The sequence below is a fragment of the Catharus ustulatus genome, chromosome 1 (assembly GCF_009819885.2).
Source record: "Catharus ustulatus isolate bCatUst1 chromosome 1, bCatUst1.pri.v2, whole genome shotgun sequence".
Lineage (NCBI taxonomy): Eukaryota > Metazoa > Chordata > Aves > Passeriformes > Turdidae > Catharus > Catharus ustulatus.
This window is the reverse complement of record NC_046221.1, coordinates 89,479,069-89,499,974: the sequence shown is the minus strand read 5'-3', so window position 1 is coordinate 89,499,974 and position 20,906 is coordinate 89,479,069. Positions and strand designations below refer to the sequence as shown.

At 38.1% G+C, this 20,906-nt stretch overlaps 1 protein-coding gene across 6 annotated transcripts in view; it reads left to right on the top strand.

The window, feature by feature from the left end:
• COBL (cordon-bleu WH2 repeat protein) overlaps positions 1 to 20,906 on the top strand; it is a 256,101-nt gene that overhangs the window by 176,385 nt on the left and 58,810 nt on the right. For all 6 annotated transcript variants that reach the window (XM_033060207.2, XM_033060222.2, XM_033060229.2 and 3 more), the window contains one exon: positions 5,373 to 5,567. In XM_033060207.2, coding sequence (XP_032916098.1) covers positions 5,373 to 5,567 — 195 coding nt within the window. The remainder of the gene's footprint in view (positions 1 to 5,372; positions 5,568 to 20,906) is intronic.

Sequence of the window (20,906 nt, the reverse complement as noted above, 5' to 3'; positions counted from 1 at the left end):
TTGGCACTGGGAGATAAAATGGACGGTTTTTTATAGGAAGTGACTGCCTTGCACCTGTCACTGCTAGGATTTCTGATCGAAAAACTCTGTACTAAAACGAGAGGAATGTGGTCAGCCATGCGGAGGGAGAACTGGCAGGGGCACAGGAGACAGAATGTTCTCAGACATCTCTGGTTCTGGCTGTATAAGTTCTGGTGTCTACCAAATGGACCCTGACCACAAGATCTGGAACTGCTATCTAGATGCTCTGATAGACTCACAAGTGTAAGGTAGCACTTGTTGCATAGACTTCAAAGTATAACTCAAAACTTTTACAGTAAGAACTTGAGAGCCTATTGCCAGGCATATAAAATCATCACAGTACACTCTGTGTAAATAACTGTTGTAGGAATGAAATAGTTGCTTCTCTTTTATTACTGGGATGTGAGACTAGATAATTTCCTACCAGCACCAAAATGCAGCGAGATAAGAAAGCAGAGTAAAGTAAATTGCATAAAAAGGCCTTTTTTTATTTTTTTCAGTTCAGAACAGGAAAAGTTTAACTTTTTTTTTCCTTCTGACTGCAGACTGTCAGCACGAGTACTTCAGGGAGTACAAAAAAACAAACTGTATTCAGTGTGGCTGCTTAAAAAGGAAAATCTGAGTAGTCACAATTTTTTTTTTGTTGGGTTTTTTAACTGTGTCTCCCGGCAATCTCATGACTGCAGTATAATGCTTTAGTTTTGATGCAGGAGCTTGGATTAATTCAATTTCTAAGTTGTCAATTTTACTGCAAATTTAGTGTAAGTAAAATCAGTGTCATGTCAGGAAAAGCAGCCTCTAAGTTCACTTTGCGCAGTAGGTCTGACATAACCTGTCAGGCATTTTATATGGCCAGTTGTAATCAGTTATGGTATCATCCAGCTAATCAATAAAAATTTGCATTAATGGAGCTTAAATGTCTAACAGGCATAAATATTCTTGCTGTCACTGAATAGATGGATTTGTTTGCCAGCTGTAAATCTTACCATTCGTATTCACACATAGCACACTTGTAAAGAAATATATATATCCTTTTTAATTTTTTTTTGTTGTTTCTATTTTGGAAAAAATACAACCCCTACTCTTTGCTAATACATCTGGTACTTTGAGTGCTTAAAAACAGCTCAATTGATTACTTCTGATTTAAAAATTTCTGAGAAGGAAGTTGCATAACAAGGCTGGGAGCTCAAATATGTGAGTTTTGGCAAAGAGCTGCGGAAGAAAGGCTTGTCCATTACAACCTCACAAGAAAAGAACTTGACATTTTGAGAAATTTTTATTGACCGGTGTGAACAGGGATTAGGAAGTCAAATCACTCTCACAGGCAATCTGCAGCCTCTTCCTTGCTGACCTTTAAATGGCACTTAGTGTCATCGGAAAGTCAAGGAAATGCTAATAACAGGGCTTTGGGTACAAACGTTGTATATAAGGGACAGCTTTTAAAAACAATTGTAAGCTGATTTCCATTTTTATACACATCTGGTTTTGTAAAACAGAGTTCTCACAGCAATACAGTTACACTTTTAATAGATAACTCTTACCTTTATTTATATATGACTTTTAAATTTTCAAAATATCCATAAGATAGCAGAACTTCTGTTTATTCTTGAAAAAAAGGTAGTTTGAAAAAAGTGTTTTACAATTGCATTCTAGGTTGATGACCTTGGAACAGAGACTGGCCTCAGCTTTAGGTTCTTAATCGATCTTGTATTAAGTTCAGGAGGCTATGGGAGTTTAGAAGTCTTGTAGAAAGCTGACTGGTTTTTGTCTTCTGAAAATGAGAGTGGTATGCATACCTCACCAGGTTACTCTTAGCCTTCTTACTTCTGTGTTTTTAGCAGTCCCTATTTGCCCTTCAAAAATGTCTTTTGTGCTTCACTACGAATTCCAAACCTACGTTCAACTGGTTTCTAACTGGACCACTGTCTTGTGCTGGTCTATCTGGTTTTGTATTGGGTTTGCTTTAATTCGGGGGAAAAAAACCCCAAACCAAACTTTCTTTTTCTTGCTAGCTTGCATTAATTAGTTGCTGTTTGAACTGGTTGCAAAGCGCTCAAACACTAGTGGCTTACAAAATACTGTGATTTTGCAAGTTAAAAGACATTTTTGAAAGCTCTTATATTGAATTAGTTTCCATTAATTTTCTTTCATCAATTGATTTTTTCTTTTTTATTCTTTTTTTTGTTGTTGTTATGAAACACATGGATTCTGTAAACTGATTTGGATTCTGTAAACTGATTTGGATTCTGAGCAGAGAACTAACCTGTTTGTCAAATGAAATGGAGGATAAGGGTTGACTTTTCTTAGCCAGCAACATTGGCTTCAATTCCTGAGCTTGGCTTTCCTACTTACACTGCTGTAATTTGAGTAATTCAATCAGTTCTTTGATAATAAATTAGAAAAACAAGAAATGAGAGATGGTTGAGGTGTTTGGCATGTAGATATCATGTCTCTGCAATTTTGCTTGATTTATGTTGTATGCTCTTAACAGTTGCCTTGCTAAACTGCCTGAAAAACAAACCTCCAAAATCCCATTATTTGAAAAGAAACTGCGTTGCATCTAACCCAACATAAAATATAAAAGCTGGGTCAGGTGTTGTCTTTCTGTATTAGTTTTGCAACAAAAGACAAGTTGTGCCATAATCACTTGTGTCAGTGTTTTGTGTCCAGGGTTTTTTTTTTCTCTTAAAGCTAATGAAAATGACTACACACATGGGAGAATTTTAAGGTCTGCTTCCAGTTAGGCAAAGCTCTTGTTGCTGCATGAGAGGGCTTTCGAAACTAGTTCAAAACTGTCCTCATTCCATTCCCCTGGAAGCTGGGCGAGTTTTTGTTTTAGGGCAAGTGTATTCACATGAGCATTCTTGAAATGCTCTGTAAGGGGATAATGGGGTTGATATAAAGGTTGGACTTGGAAAAGAAAACAGATGAATTTGCAAGGTTGGGGTTTTTTACCTATCATTCATGATATTTATAGTATCATGGAAGTATTACCTTTTTCCCTCGCTGTATCTTCTGTTAGGAAACCCAAGCTTTAAAAAAAAACAGCTTTAAACTGTTTAGTTGTTTATCACTGTATTCCTTCCCAATGACCTGTAGCTTGGAAAAGGATTCTGGTAGCTCTTCAGCCACAAGACCTCGAGATAAAATTGAATATTCATTTTACACTAGTTATGGCCTGTCATCTTACCAGTACTCTATATTTGTAGTGCAAGGTGGAAAGTCTTAGAACTTTTTGCTGTTTTTGTATATCTTTGTCTAAAATTTCTCCACCCTTTTATCTAGAAGGCTAAAGAATTAATAGAGTCAAAACATACCTGCAGAACCCACTTTGAAATTGTTTTGTTCAGTTGTTTTGTAAATGTGTGAAAAGAGGAAACTTCTTTGTATTTCGCTCTGTGAATCCATCATTTATGTAGGAGTAAACAAACTTTATTTGATATGATCTTGTACTGATAATGACTTAAAACTTTTAGCTTACAGATGAGATCATTATTTTTTCCACTGCCCAAGATACAGGGCCAAGACAAGACTACTTCTCTGTAAGATTATACCTAATCTTTTAAACAATGCCTTCTACTTCAAACTTTTTTCTTCATTTCCTTGAAGGGCAAAGATGCTATTCATGCCATTCAATTCACAGAAATTGGTGATATAAAAGATGCAGCAAACACTGCTTGCAGTCAGAGAAGACTGGTATCATACTCCATTTGTGCTAAATACATTTTTCCAAGATTAAGTGTGCTGTGCAGAGTGCAATATAAAAGTTAACAAAAGCATCTAGGTCAGTAATTGGTATCACAAACACACACAGTAAGTGGAGGACAAGCACAAATCTACGTCCATCTCAGTTGCTTTCACAGGAATCTACAGAACATGGAACTTAACAAGCAGTAAAGGAACCTGTACTGTGTATATTTTTGCATTGCTCTGCTTTTTAGCTCTTAATGCTTTATCAGTGCTTCCTGAATGGTCCTAAAACTAGATTAATTGTGTTTTTAAGTTTGCTGCCCTGTGTTTTTAATTTTTACCTAAGCTTGCACTTGGCATCTGTGGAAAGAATTTTTTTTTTTTTTTAAGTAATGGCATTTGGGGTGGCCTTTAAGTTTCCTGCCAGTATGTATTTTGTGGTTTTGGACAAAATTCTACCAGAGAGCTTTATGTCCTCTATGGGAGAGTTTTGCAATTGTGGTAGCATGTTCTGTTGTGATAAGAGCAGCATTATCAACCATGCTCATCAGTCTGTGTTTCCAGAAGAGCTATTCAGCTCCAGGTCATGGTGAAGTGGTATCAGTGGTGATTCCACAGAAGATATTTCTGGGAAGAAGTTACAGTCAAATAACTTAATTAAAAAGTAAAATCTTCAGTTTAATATGGAAGGTTCTCTTAATTAAAAAAAGGAGAAGATGACTCAGATTTTGAGGGGAAAGTTTTTGCAAGATTTTTATTACCAGAGTAAAAAAAGAAATATTGAATTTAGGAGTAAAAACTACATTTAAAATGCACATTTCAAGCAATCCTAGTTCTAATCTTTAGTATTTGTAGATTTGCTACTATGTGACTGCATATATTTCTGTTTGTGTATTAATATAAAAATGTATTAAGATTCTGAAATCCATAAAACTTTTTCAATTGATTTTATTCAGTTTTCAATGACAACTAACGTAGTTTTTAACAGTGAGGAATTACTGAACTAGTTTTCTGTTTCTCCTTTCATCTGCGCCTGTTAGAAACCAGAGTGATGCCTGTCAGTAGGACTTCTTTTCACCAAGTTAAATGGTTATTTTCAATAAGTTGTAAGTGGTTATGCTTGATTGTGTATGTAAATTGGAAACAGTTTAATGGTAGCAGAATTTCTCTTACGTAAATCTGCAGAGAAGACTCAGGTAAATCAGGCAGATTGATAACAAAATAGACAAACCTGAGACACTGACAGCATTTTATCAATACTGTGTTCTCGTTTAAGAGTAAATCTTGCTTCCAGAAATGTGTAAGACTTGTAATTCAAATGCAACTGCAAATGCATTTGGGTAACTGTAATTATGTGTCTTGACGTGAACTTTATATTTTAAATAGCAAGCAGCAGCAGTGTTCCCATCAATACTACTGTTAAACCGCAGTAGGTGCTTATCGTGCCTCCTGTCTTATTAATACTGCCTGTAAGCTTTGTTCCAGTTGACCTTTGGAAGTTTCCAAAAGTTAGAATTTGCAATTCAGCAGGTTTGGCAGAAGAACATACATGATTATTCATATCACTGTTTAAACGGTAACCAGATGTGTCTTGTTTTTCTTCTTTCTTTCCCATTGTTTTTAAAGAGTGATGTTAATCCAAGATGTTGATCCATTTACAGGGTTTTTCCACAGCACCAAATTCCCCTTCGGTGAATTCTCGTTCCAGTAGCCTGGGCTCATCACTGTCCCTTGGTAACATCTCTGGAATGACAGCGAACCCTGAAGGGAAAAAACGCAGAGCACCTCCTCCACCAGTTGCAACACCGGTATTGCCGAACGCGGAGGTGAGGGGACAAGAGAGGACAGCAGCACAGGTAACAGTGACACTGCTGGATGGGCTCCTTTGTTTGCTGTGCTCGCTACTATCCGTTCATTCAGCAGTCCTAAAGCCATTCTCAGGTATTTTGGTTAGCCATTAGCTACAGTGGACTAAAACTCCATCTTACAAGATAAAATTATCAAAAGTCTTAGTTTTTTGTACACACTTACTGAGCTCTGTTGATACTTCCCCAAGTTTTCTGCCCTGTCAAAAATCATTCTAAATCAGAGAAGTTTTGTGAAGAAATATGCTAAGAGAAGGAGGGTAAAGAAAAATGAAGGCAGAAAAGCTGGAAATTGTGTAAGGTATCCTCACTGACCAGGGCAGTCCTGGAGAACGAGTGAAAGTTCTAATGAGAGACTAAAACCTTCAGCGCAATGTTTTGTCCAGATAATTGTCAGGCTAGTGCCTCTATCCCTGTTTCCAGGGCTGCCATGGGATACCAGAATATCTGCTCTGTTTTCTGGGTTGTGCCATGTGACCTTTCAAAGCAGTGCTCTGGTTTTGCTTTTATAAAAGGTCACTGTTCCGCAGTACATTATTGAGAATGAAACAGAAATGGGGGGAAACCATTCTGAGGACCTAAGCCTTTGAAAAGAATAGAGCTAAGGGAAGAGGAAATTGCTCTTGCTTTTATAGTGACACTCAAGGGTGTGTTACTAAACCTGCAGGAGCAAATGAAGTCTTCTGGTTCCACCAGCCACTAATAGTATTATGGTCTACATGTAAACTGTAGAAATTAGCTTGTAAAGTTATACATGGATGCCGAAGAAGAACGCAAGGAACTGATATCACCAAAGCTGTCTAATGTGGACTGACTCCTACCTACTTAGGGCTTGTTGCCTCTACAGCAGACTGATCTTTGGAAAGCAAACTATCCTAGTGCAAAATGGAGTCAGAAAGGAATCTTCAAGTTCGCTATAGAGGAAGTAGAGGAGGAGTCTGGTGTTTGGTCTCACTCTTATTTGTCTGCATTAAGACATACGTTAAACACCTTCTCAGGTGAAGCATTCTGTAAGAAAAGTTGATGCACACTCTTGTTAAAGTATTGCAGATTTTATTTTCATGTTCTTAGGTTTTCTGAGTATGATTGTTGGAACATAGTAGTGTTTCATCTCTCAAAATTGGTATAGATGCCTTTGAAATAGCACACATTTATGGACACAGCTAAAGAGAAATAACAGCATTTTTCTAGCAACACTCGTGCACTTTTTTCCTTAAAATTTCCTTTTGAAATTCCTATGTAAATATTTTTATGTGGTTTCTTGGATCCACCAGAGCTACTGTGTTTAAGGTAAATAGATCTTTTCACACAAACATACTATGGCATTATAACTCCTAAGTTTATACAAGTATGGTAATCACAGACTACATTATTCTGCCATTCTCCTTGGCTGATCTCCCTGCCGTATGGCATTGACATTCTAAATTGTTATGTACAATAATTCTGCAAATCTAAACTCTCCTTAGACATACTAACATTTCTATTTTCAGCATTGTTACAAATTGGTTAAAATACTGGTTTTCTGAAACCATTTGTAGAAAAATCTGTATTTTGTTTTTCACAAGGAGTGTACAATACTTTATCAACTTTGAATTCTCTTAGAAAAGTTATGTTAAAGAAGGGAAGCAGATGAAGGTTGTGTCAGAAGACAAAGTTCATTTTAGGCAAAAGAAATGTCCTGTGTAGCTGACAAAGTCAGCAAAGACCACAGTAGAGGTGCTAGAGTATATTTGGCTGCATTTGTTTAGTAAAGGACATCTTTCTGGAAATGATGGCGCTGGTCAAAATGTTGGAAAATTATGCTGCATTTCTGAAGCTCCCAGGCTGAATTTTGCTCAGATGCTGCCATGTCTTTTTAACAGGAATGGAGTAGAATTGAAATAAAGCACAAGTTCCATGAAGAAGCAATCAAAAACTGAGGGAAGAAATTAATTATTCAGTATTATAGGGCAAAACAGCAATGTACATATTGTTTATAAGAAAACCCAAACAGTACCATTTTATCTATGTGCAAACAAGCCAGTTTACTGTGAAAATAGAGTAAAAAATCTCAGGGTATAAGTTTATTTCTTTAGTTTATGGGAAAGAATTAGCACTGATCTTTTTTTTCAAGGAAGGACGTCAATTCCTTATTAATGGACTTCCTTCCATAAAAAGATAAGATGTTTGTTTAGAAAACTTTATTTATGTGCGACTGTTACTAACAGGAAGATCCTGCAAAAGGAGAACATGTTTATTTCCAGTGAAGCTAGCACACTAAAAGAAGATGAAAAGGTGGTATTCTGAACTTTCTGAAGGTTTTTTCTTTTTTAGCTGTCTGGTTCCATGAAATTGTGTAGAAAATAAAGTACTGTAGCTGTTATGAGCACCTGTAACTTTCCAAGCCAGTAAGCCTGAAGAGCAGAACAGAACAGTGTAGAAGTGATTTAAAACTGAACACCCTGTGCAGTGTCTGTTGTCTGTCACAGCACTCCAGGAGATGTGCTAGCAGAATTTCTGCCACACCCCCCCATCCACCCCAAAAAAGCATGCACCATATCGACAAAATATAAGAGAAGTCCTGTATGAGTATGACATTGTAGACGGAGTGCACAGAGAAAAGCCACAGGTGAAATCTGACAGAATTGCAGGCATCTCCTTAGAGGCTTATTCAGTGATCTCTCCCTAAAATAAATGTGTAAAAGAAATGTGTTTTTCTTGGAAAAAATACCCTTTTGGAAGAACATGAAAGAACTGTCAATTGAGTTGAGTTTCTAGGAGGACAAGAGTATTATCCACTGGCAAATTAGTTTATGGGAATAATTACTTTTTTTGTTTTTTAACATGTATGGGGAAATGAAGAAATGAGTAAGAGATGTGATAAACTTGGCCTTGGGCTTTTCTTCAAGAGCTTTGTCTATAAAATGCAATTATTTATTCAGAAGAAATTCATGGGGTTTTCTGGAGGTAGCATGGGGTTAGATGAGGACTTTTCAGTACCTTCATGAGTGTAAAAGCTCTTGTATCAACTTCAAATGTCAGTAATGAAACTTGTAGACTGTGATAAAGGAGCTGTGTGTTATTTCAGCTGCTACCATTTTCAGAACAGAAGCACTGTAAATGTAGCAGGAGGCATCAGGGATTTTTTTACTAGCCAGTCAAATTCCTGTACTAGTAGAACAATAGAATGATATACCAGCTACAGTATTCTTCCATTTCTGTCATAGACTTTAATTTTAGTTGTTATATGGAAAAACAGTGGGCTTAAGTAAAAAATGTGTTGATGTTTTCAGTGCAGGTGAAGAACTGGACTCACACTTTTAGAAGGTTGTATTATAAACCAACACAACTTTCAGGTTTATTTACATGTTTATGTAGTCTCCTGTATGTTGCTATAGGCATACTAATGTATATAGCATACTGTGAGGTTTTGCCCTGCTTCTTACATTCCTCTCTTCTCCATTTAGATCTCAAAATTGGGTTGCTGAGGACAGTTGTTGACTCTGAATTATTGGTCAAGACCATATTTTAGGGCAGAATACTTGCACCCAGAGTTTGATCAAGGCTGATATTTCTCACCAATTATAACTTATCCATTGAAGAGCCTTACTCACCTGAACAAAAAGGCAAGACAGCCAAAAGAGAGCCACAGGCTTAGTCTCATAATTTCTGGCAGTTTTCTTTCCCAATGTCCGTAGTTAAAATAAACCAGTTCTACGCCTAAATGAGAAATTTGGCTTTAAGAGAATCATTATATAACAAAAGTCAATGAGATTTTCCTATCTTTCCTGGAGAAAATAAGATACACTAAAAATTTGCCAAATGTCTTGCTTATGTAGAAGATATTTTCAGTAATTGCTATGTTTTTGGACTCTTAGTTGATGATCTCTTATACTGAGCACCACATAGGGTGGTCCTTTCCCCTTTCCTTTCCTTTCCTTTCCTTTCCTTTCCTTTCCTTTCCTTTCCTTTCCTTTCCTTTCCTTTCCTTTCCTTTCCTTTCCTTTCCTTTCCCTTTCCCTTTCCCTTTCCCTTTCCCTTTCCCTTTCCCTTTCCCTTTCCCTTTCCCTTTCCCTTTCCCTTTCCCTTTCCCTTTCCCTTTCCCTTTCCCTTTCCCTTTCCCTTTCCCTTTCACTTTCCCTTTCCTTTCCTCCCCATCCTCTCCTCTCCCCCAAAGTATGCTGCCAGTGCATATTGCACTTCAAAGAGCACTGATTCTGCTGGCAGTCATTGGTAGGAGTGCTGCAGAGCTGGCAGGACCCTGGCTCAGGCATCTATCCATTTAGTAGCACGTTCATGCTTTTGTTGGGTTGCCTTTCTCACAGCAGAATTCATGTTACAGTACTATTTACTGTCCTTTTATATGTAAATCAATATAAATAGAATACACCAGAGATTTAAAGCTTAGGTCCTCTCTGTTTGCTTGAGGTTAGCAAGTGGGTCAAAAGCAGGAAAAATACTCCAGTGAAGCATCCTTTCTGGAAGCCATTGAATTTGTATCTGTCTACAGGCAGCCCTGAAACACTTGAAATGACACCGCAAATGAGCACAGCATATAGTGAAAACATATCCAGAATTCATTCTGCCAGCAAGAACCACAGAATAATCTTCAGGCAGTAAAAATAGAGGCAGTAATGTAGGAATATTTCAAAATTGAAATCATCATTAATAGACTACATTTTTTCAAATTGTTAATAAACTGTAGACTCATCGAAATTTTTAGAATCAGTCCCTGAATTTTCAGTTCTTAAATTTCCCATGTGTATGTGTGTATGCTACAGGTATGGACTTGGAAACTACTTGGAATTGTGACTCATAATCTTAGAAGTAAGATGTATTTTAAAACAGTGGCCAAGATTTTTAGAAATGGTTAGCTCAGCTGTCCATAATTAGGAAGCTGATTTTGGAGCTTGATGTTTTTTGAACTTTTAAGATGTCAGAAGCTACGTCTGGTTGCTCAGCAACTCAGTATCTGGCCACTGTGATTTTAATATCATATTATTTTTCAGTGTGCCACCTTCTGTCACCAAAGGAGTTTGAATTGAGGTTGTTAATTCAAAAATCTGAGCAAAGCAAGCGTTTCTTCTGCTAATGTCCCCCCAGCACAGCAGGGTTTTTTGCACAGTTATCTTTCTTGCATGTTTGCACAAAGTGATAACCACTCATCCACCTTACTTCTTTATAATCTAATGCCACGGATTTGTGGTTAGCAGGCTGCAAGGATAATCTTGATTGATACGAAATCACACTGTTACTGTTGTTCTCCTCAGGTTTTCAAAATCACATAGTTCCCTGTGGCTGCAAATTAAGCCTTAAAACCATGAATACACATCCTCTAGAACAGTGTAGAGTAAGTTCTTGCCATGTACATCTCTGTCAGTATGGATACCACCAGTAGAACTCTCTGTGTGCCCCGTGAGTCTCGAATCTGCTTTGTCCCTGGGTATTTCTAATAAATCTGACATTTCAAATAATAATGCTCCTGCAGTTGGCTTTTCCTCTGAGAAAGAGTCGAGCCTTTAGGAAGACACTGTGTTTGTGTGGATGACAGCCTTTTTTCCTCACAAAATTTCTTTGACTACGAGAATCGTCCTTTTGTAATAGAAGCATGATACCAGCAGGCCCTGCAGTTGTGGGAAACTGAGGGACAGAAGAATCACAGCTGAATGAGAGCACCTACCACAGCTTCTTACAGGACTGAGATTTATTGCAGCCAGCTGTCAAAAACCCACTTAAATTAACATCACCTCTAGAAACAGGGTACCCATACCAGCTTCTTTCCTTCTATTTCCTCTTTTGTGCATCTACTGTAATTTATTATTGTCTAAATTTCAGATCAGAGTCCTGTGTTCCAAGAGGAAAAGTTTCAAATTAGTTTAGATTTATCTGGTTGGTAGATCCTATTTTTTGTAGGAACTATTGCAGTCATACTTGAAGGAGAGGTTTGTATTTTGTACCGCAGCAGGATACCTTTATGCTATAGATATTTTCTTCTCTTCTACCTTGTACTTTGTCTCACTACTTCTGTATAAGGTGCAAGGTAATGGGCAGTTCATGGGGAAATATGTGACAGACGTATTCTATTTTAATAAGAAGCCCAGAATCCAACAAAAGGGTGGATGGCTTCAGATTACTTATCTCCCTTTCATAGGTTACACCTAAACCAGAAATGTCTACTAGAAGACAACAAGATATGAATGCATGCTTTTTTTATCATCTTTTAGAGAGGAAGGGAGGTTTCTCTTGACTCAAAGGTCTTCTGGGTGAGGTCTTCTCAACCTTTTTCTTATGACACATTTCCTTTCTCCTGTAAGTGTTCTGTGAATGTATTTTTGTTTTGCTTTGTGTTTTTTTTTTCTTTTCTGTGGAGCATCCAGAAGTCTCCTTTGAGAATAACAGATACATTTTTTCCCATTCTGAGGAAGGATGCAATGAATCAGATTTTGTTGTAGGAAAAAGCTGTTTTTCAAAATGTGTCTTTTATTTCTACAACCTACTGTATCTTTTAGGTCACTTCTCAGGTTTTTATAAGTTCCCTGAGGATGTGAAAACAGGATTTATTCAGAAGGAGGATGGAGAGGACTCAAATGACTTTTTGATGTGTTTAAAATGTTGATTTAACGTTAATTAATGACTGGGTTTATATTCCTTTTCAATTGTTCTGATTTAGATTTTCTTTTCATGCGCATAGGCCTGAAATGTGAATGCTGCATGCTATTTTTAGAAGTGTCTTTGTTCATTAACTGGGGATGTCATGAGTGTTAGCTGTGCTCTTTTCCAATCTTTGTGGCAGACTTGTTAGAATTCTCAGGCAATATGTGATATCTCTCAACAGCACTTTTATGATGAGGGCAGGGATTTTGAATCTTTTTTAAAGATGCTCTTTCTCTGGAACACTGTTCAAATGCCCAAGTTATGTAAGCCTTAAAGAAAGAAGCTAGTTTTTTGTATTAGAGTTTGGATATTGGGTGCTGGAGTACACATTTTACTGCTGTATGATACCAAATCAAGGGGCTGAGGGCTTCTTAGACAATTGGCATGGGGCAGTATTTTGATAAGGTCCAAGAGTAGCTATGTGTCTCTCTCTGTTGGTACAGATAAACAATTATTGATAAACCAATTAAGAATGGAGATTATATCTGTTTTACTTGTTTCTGTGTTTCACATCAAATTCATGTAGCAATTACAGTAATTTCACGAATACAAGCCGCACTAATTTGACTAAGATTTTGCTCCTAAATGAGAAATGTGGCTAATACTCAGGAGCGGCTAATATGTGAATAATTTTCTGACATTTGCAACCTCAGAAGTGCCAGCCAGAGTGCGGAGCCGAGCTGCTGCAAAGTCGGCATTTTGCGATTGTTACAAATTGCTACTCTGTTGCACTGCGGGTGGAGCCTGGCTGCCTGCAGGTAGCACGGGGGGCGGGGAGAGAGGCGGGAGAGCTCTTTCCTTCCCTCCTCTACCACAGCCTGGGGGAGAGACGGGGGGGCCCGGCGCCGCCTTTGCCGCGGCTCAGGGAGCCGGCGGGGGACCCGGGCCGCCCCTGCCGCGGCTCGGGGAGGCGGCAGGGGGCTCTGTCCCCGCCCGCCACCGCGGGAGTGGGGGGGGCTCCGTCCCTGCCTGCCACCGCGGGGCAGCGCTGGGCTGTGGTGAATGAGCCCAGTGGCAGCGGTGGCTGGCCCCCAGTGGCCCCGCCGAGCAGCAGCGCCGGGCTGGGTTACCTTAGCGGGCCGAACCTGCACAGCCTTAGCTGAGCCAGCAAACCCCGCCCTGCCGCCGTTCTGTTACTATTTGGCAACTTTGTTGCACGCGGGTCCTCACTGCGAACAACAGAGTGGCTTATATTCAAGTGTGGCTTATTTATGGACAAAATACGAAATATTTGCCAACACCCAGAGATGTGGCTTATACTCAGTGCGGCTTGTATTCGTGAATTTACTGTACTTGTTTTGGGTGTACCAGGCTGTAAATTCTGCATGGTAATTACCTAAATTTTCCATTAGGCTTTCAGTATCTAATTGATTTTGCTTTTATTTGTGCTTTTCTTCCAGTCATTCTGCCTGGCAGTTTAGTTAGAAGCTAATTTATTTCATTTATGCATTTCTACAGATGTTGATAGTTTATGGGTATCACAGGGTCTTTTTCCTCTATTCATAGAACCACATAGAAATAATTTATTTTGTCTTACTCTTTGGCCAGAGAGTTGCCGTTTAGTCTGAGATGGTAAAACAGTTGAACTTGGCTTTACATTTTTCACAGGTTAAGGCACAGACAGATAATCACCATCAAACCACTTGTCCAATAACAGAGACAAGGAGTGCACTTCAGCTCTTTAAGGAGCACATTGTAGTTCCTTTGTCTGAGCAGCAGTTGTGCAAAGCATTCTTAAGATGATGTGCCAGAGACTGCACCACTCTCTGAAATAGGACAGATTGTATAAAATAGCTGTGTCTGTAGTAAGTCTCTTTCTACTATGTGGCTGGGACGGGGCCATGTGGTTCAGAGGGGCCGGGCCAGGGCCGCGCAGCTCGGCAGGGCTCACGCGATTTCTTTTTGGTTACTTTGCTGTGCACGGATTCTCACTGCAAAAAAAAGGTACGCCTTATAATCCGGTGCCCCTTATAGTCGTGAAATCACTGTACTAGAAATATAATAAAGAATTTAACCAGTTGGCATCTACGTAAAGATAGCGAGTGGGGTAAATATACCTTTAGTAAAAGTGAAACCCTGCTTTACAACTTGCTTACGGGGCTCTTGATGCATTCAGCAAACAGATGGATGTGATCTGGTTGATACAGTCTGTCTGGGTTTCCAGAAAGCTTCCAAGTTCCCTCATCAGGAATTTCATAAGGAAACCAAGTATTAATTCTCAGGTCATCTTACTCTTAAATAACAGACAGTAAGGAAAGAAAAGAGAGGTTTCAGGTTAGGACTAAATGGTCTGTTCATCTAGTGGTGAAATGTTGCACCAGCCTTGGAGTATTTGACCATCCATGTTGATCATACTAAGAAGTGACCTGGAAAAGAAACAGTAAAGTGAGAAATTTTGTTGCTTCTTTGTGAGTTATCTAGATAGCAAGGACCAAGGCTGAGTAGGAAGAGCAACAGTTGAAAGACCTTATGAGGCAGTGCTAGGAGTGCTTGCAGATGGAAGTACTTAAATCTAGTATGGGGAAGGGTGAAGTGGTATACATGAGAAAAGGCCACTCTGAATTCTCCCTTTTAAGATACTGATTAGGAAGATCTTAGAATCAAAATGCTTTTTTTTAAAAAAAAAATTCATCTCAAAGCTCAATAGCAATCAAAACAGCAAATCAGATTCAGAGCATTTTAGAAGAGGAAACAAAGGGTATGTTATGAGCTTTTTTTATGCCATCTTAAATACAACAGTGTTCCCATTGTTTCAGAAGGATATTACAGAATAGGATGAGACTTGTGGAAGGACATCAAGGGTGATCAAAGGTGTAGAGTATAGTACAGGGTCAATGGTTCAACTTAAGTAAACCATTATTCTCATCTTGAAAAAGTGACTGAAGACTATGGATAAGGATTTGACTTTTCAGCTAGCCATTACAGGAGCATTTGGAGCTAATAGGAAACAGGCAAACTCCCAAAGTCAAAGCATGTGGGTCTTCATTGAATTGGTCCACCAAGATTGTTATGAACATTAGAAGTTTACATGGGCTTAAGAGGAGACTGAACAAATCCTGCAGGGATGACAAATCCATTTTGAATTTTGAAAGATAAATCACACCAGGAAACCCCTAAAATTGAGAGAGTTGGTGACCACAAAAGTATTTGGAAGAATGTAGTACTGAACATACCTTTCTTCTTCTTTTGCTGTGCTGTAGGTACCTGCCACAGTCTAATAAAGAAGCCCAAGCAGAACCCTTGATCTAATACATGCAGCTATTTTTGGAGAATACTGAAGAGAGTTGTACCCAAATAATTGTCTCATACAATTTGATATCACGCCAGAAAAGTCACTGGCAGCATTCACAATGACTTCACTAGGTCTTCTTATCAGTGGTAATTTGATGACCAGAAAAACATGTTTCCCATTAAAAACAGAAACAGCTGCCTCTGATTGCTATTCCCAGTCACCAGTCTCTTTGTTTTTTCTCCTAAGTGTAAAACTTCATGTGCAGAATGAAGTTGGTAGTTTTGCTAGTAAATCATAGGACCAATAAGAATTTTGCACTGTGAACCCTAAAGCAACTTACCTGTTATACATTTTATGACTTGATAGTGTGGCGGCAGTATCAAAGACCCCCACAGGACTCTGAAGGTCATATCTGCAGGCCCCTTGGGCTGAATCTCTGCTGAGATGTATACAGCTCATATTACAGGTGGCTGGAGGCTGTAAGGGTGATGTCCAGTGCACTCTACAGGACATGTGCCTTTCACTGACAAAATGAAAAGCATCATGAAAGATGTGATCCCTTTGCATTTCAAATCAGTATCAGATCCAGGTGCATGCCAGGTATATTCTCTTGATTGCATGTCCTCTGAGGAAGGAGCTGCTGAGACACTTCTGTCCTGTGCAGTGATGGGGCTATTGTTTTACCTCGAAAATTATTATATTTCTACTCAGGAGATAGAAAATCAACCTTTAGGTGTTCCCTCTGTCTATCCACTTTTGCTTGAAGAACCAGGCAATATTTTTTTAAGACTTTAGAAGGGTGGAGCTTTTCTTAATGATTTTCATTTAATGTCCTTGTCAAAAAAGCAGTCACAAACTGCTAGCCTTCACAGACCTAAAATTTCATGATGACATACATTAAGTTTTATAGAAACAATAGTCTCTTTAACCAATCATAAACCTGGAAAGTTTTATATATTTCATATTTCTACTGGAGCTGAACTGGCTAGTGTTAGCTTTTTGCAGAAACCATTATAAAGGTGTACAGAACCAATTAGTAGAAACAAGAGTGAGTAGTAAAAGAAATCTGTGGTCTTTACCCTTTACCATGGCAAATTACTAAGAAATTACAACTCAGCAATTAATTTCCACTTTGAACATGTTTTGTTCATTTTTTTAAAGAGCTTTAAACATGACATTCAGTTATGTGAATGAGAAATATCCAGACTTGTTCATGTCTTACAAAACAATAATCAGATGGCAAACATAAAGCCATCTGACAGCACATCAGATAATGTTTGCTGTGCAGTTTGGATGCTTAATTTAGCTAACAGCTGCACTTTGGTTTGGATAAATGATGCAGGCCCAAATTAAAAGAAAAGAGTAAAGTGCAATGATGGCTGAAGGCTTATCTTGCTGTCATGTAAAGCATGAAATTTAGGAAGGCTAAAAAAAGCCTCTAGAGAAAGGGACTAATTTGTACTTCTTTTTATGATAGAAACAGCTCCAAAAATTAATTCTGGTATATGAGCACTTATCCACATTAATTCTTATAAAGTAGTAATTAAAAACTACAGCTTAAATGATACATCCAGTGTAGTGACTACTTTCTCAATATCTCCAAAGAGTATCAGTTAAGGGTATGTTGTATTTTAATACTGTATTACAGAATTTTCTTCTATGTACCTCTAAAGAAATTCTGTTATTTCAGCCCAAATTGCTACCCATCCTCTTTATTGCTCCTGATGCTCAACCCATGTTGCTGGCACATTTATTTACTAACAGCACGTGTCTCATTGGGAAAAAAAAAGTTACAGAAAACCTTTTAATAACTTTAAGCAACTCTTTTTTTAGGCAGCCAGCTTATTTTCTAGCAGCTTTTTTGTTCCTCCTTTTCTTTCAACTCCTTTTCTCTGTAATTTTAAATAGAGTAAGGTGTTACAGTGTGATGAATTATTTAAAAGGAGTCTAAGTTTTCTCAGTCAAGAAGCGATTAACTACAATTGGTTATATTTTTTTCCTGAAGCTTGGCCAGTAGGAACTAGGATGTTAGTTCAGAATTTCAGTAGAAGTTTTTGTCTTAGCAAGAAGGCACAGCCTCTCAGAAGTGCAGTTGGAGATAAGACTCATTTTGCAACACCTCTTGAGAATATCTTTACTCAGATAATGTTCACAGTCAAATAATAGGTTTTGTACCAGAAGAATATAAAATCTTGGAATCTGCTTTAAAATTCCATCTTTTTATATTGTAAGAGGAATCTACTGTGTGGCATTTTTGCAGTTTCAGAAATAGAGTTTTTGCAACTTTGTCTGGGAAATAGAAGCAATGGTAATTTAAATTGCTTACCTCTTTAACTGAGGGCTGGACTTTGTGAAATGCTGAGTGCTTCACAATTTGACTTGGATTGACTGCTACTTTAGAGGGGTTGGAAAATGTAATTGCAAAATTTTGTAAGGTTCCTCCATGGTCTACTTTCCTACTGTCTTCTGAATAGTCCAGTCCTGCACTCTAACCTGTGTAACTATAACCTCTGAATTGACATCAATGTTGGAGTGACCTGGTGATGGTTAATGTATATGCAAGAGCACAAGCAAGGTGAGCTTCCAGGGTCTGTATATTACAATTTAACATACATAATAATAATACATAATAATCATACAAAAGTGCAAGATTTGTATGGCAGAAGGACTTCTATTTTTTTCAAGAAACATATGTCTCGAGAGTTGAATTCTTGAATTATGTACAAGAAAAATTCTTGGAATAGTCTTTTTGCCAGCATCAATAGCGTTCTTGATCTTTTGCAATAATCCAGTTGCTTCTGGCTGTGAGTTCATGGTTCACCTGCCAACTGTTTCTGAACAGTCTATACTACCTGCCTTGGGAACGATACCACAACTTACCATCTGGTGAGATCATGATAGCATCACTTGACCTCCACATGTGGTCTCTGTCAAGCACTTCATTGAAAACTGGCAAGACATTAGGGCTGGAACATACTGTTCTATGCAGCCCTGAATTTTGGCAGGGTTGTAGCGCTCAGTAAGTAAACTTCATCTGGCTTGCAAGTCTCAGACAAATAGAACAGGCTGATGTCATTGTAAGCTTTAACTCTCATTAAAGAAGAAAGTATGTGTCAAGTAATTATGAGGCTTTGTTGGGCAGGGTATTTAGGGGAAGTTAATAGACAAAGATCATTTTGAGCAGCTAGAGTTCTGAAGAACTGGCATTCAATGGGCAATGAAAAATGACCCTAGCACTGTGCTTAATTTAGAAACTGGGTTTGCATCACTTTTCAGACTTTGCTTCTAACTCCACCTTACATAGATCCTAAATTAAAAAGGTAAAAAATTACAGAATAGAAAAATTAACAAAGTAAATGTGTGCTCTGTCAATCAAGTTTAATTTTATGGCTTATTTGCATAATCATTGTTTAGCCAAATAAGAAAATAAGGGAAAATATCACAGGCATAATAAAAAATAAAATTGTTCTCTGTTACTTCAAGCTATTTTTCACATAATTGCAGAATTCTTAGGAATGGAAGGGACATCTGGGGATCATCCAATGCAACTCCCCTACCAAGGCAGGTCCCCTAGAGCAGGTTGCACAGGAACACGTCCAGAGGGGTTTTGACCCAGACAGGGAGATTCCACAACCTCCCTGGACAACCTGTTCCAGTGTTCTGCCACTCTCAAGATAAAGAAGTTCTTCTGCATGTTGAGGTGCAACTTCGTGTGTTTTAGTTTATGGCCATTGCTCCTTCTCCTGTGACAGGGCACCACAGTAAAGAGTCTGGCACCACCGTCTTTAAAGTTGCCATTAGGTCATTTAGAGAAATAGGACCTCATTCTGTTTGCAGTGTGCCTGTCAATAGAATATAATTTCTCATCTCCTGAGACCCAGTAGACAGCCCCTGAGTCCTGCTCAGCTCTATGTTGCTGACACTTCCAGACATGGCTAACAAGCAGTGTGCCATGAAGGATTCCTCAAACAAGTCAAGTCTTCATAGCAGAATCTAATTTTGGATAATAAAATTTTGCACTTGTGGAGGGTACCTTGATGTAGAACCATGTCATACTACAGTCCAAGTAATATATCTAATTGACACTATGGTACCAGTTTGCTATTCTCCCCTCTTCGTGCTTTTAGATTGTGGAAGAGGCTTTTGGTTGGCATTAATAAGTGCTGGAAAGAGCTAGGCTTAAATGGGAATTTGAAAGGGGCAGTGGGAAGGCGTGGCAAGTGAGGGGATAGTTAGGGGTCCCTTCTAATCCAAACCATTCTATGGACCTATCAAATCGGAAAGGAATCAGGAACTATACTTGATTTACTGCCTAAACCATGTTTCCCAGGCACTCTATGTGTCTGCAGAAGGAGAAGTCTTATAGAGAGGTGTAGAACACTAGAAATAATCTGATATGTTTTTCTCTACATTTAGAAGACTGCCAAGGTGATTGCCTAGGACTTAGTTCTAAGCACTAGAAATTTAACTTGGTTATCTCTACAGAAGGAAATTTTAAGTCTAGAGAAAAACATAAAAGCCCCAAGAAAGTATGTCACTTATTGGAAGTAGAAAGGATAGTGTTCTCCTTGCTCTTTGTCATATGTTTGTGTGAATTCCCTTCCATATTCTAGCCCTAACAGATTTTAGGCTACAACACATCTTTTTGGCAGAATATTGGAAAAAGATGAAAAATAACTTTTGCAAATCTTCATGGTATCTCTAAGATTTTAAGGACAGACAACCAGATCAGCCAATCATCCAGCCTGTAATCCAGGATGTGAGACTGAGAAAGGAAAGATAATGTATAAAATTCTTTCCAAGAGGCAATCACTTAAGATTACACTGATCATAACAAATTCATTGAGAAAATTGTCTGAAGAAATATGAACTGCACTGTTACTGTTCATCTTCCAGTCTTATTGTTCATTTACTCTGTTAACCGTATAGTTCTAATGAAAAAAGATGTACACAAATATGAGATTAAAATCTGAAGGTTGATTTTACCATTTTTTATTCAACTTCTCTAGAGGAGAAATTAATATTGGTAGCAAATCAGTTTGCAGTGGTTTAAAAATGTGATTTTTAAGGTTTTGTTGGTTTTTCTCCCCCTAAATAAAGACATAAATGAGGAGAATTACATTGTATTCTGAGAAACAGAGGAAGTTGAATTCTTTGCCAAAGCAAACATCCGCAGTCTTGTGTAGTCTACATGTTTCAATGCGTGTGAAAATATTTGGCGTTATAGAGTGATTTCCTTCAGTGGAAATAATAGTGTAGCTAGAAATGAGATTTTGCAAAGAAGGAAATCACAGCTATCTTAGTAATTTAACATCTCAGATTTGTTTATGGATGGTTTCCTGTCTGACACATTTAACTGAACAAGTTAAAGGGTTTAAAGATTAGAATGACATTAATTTTTAACTGTCCTTGACTGTGACATTTCACAAAGGGTGTGTTCTATAAAAACAGATGGAAAAATGAGC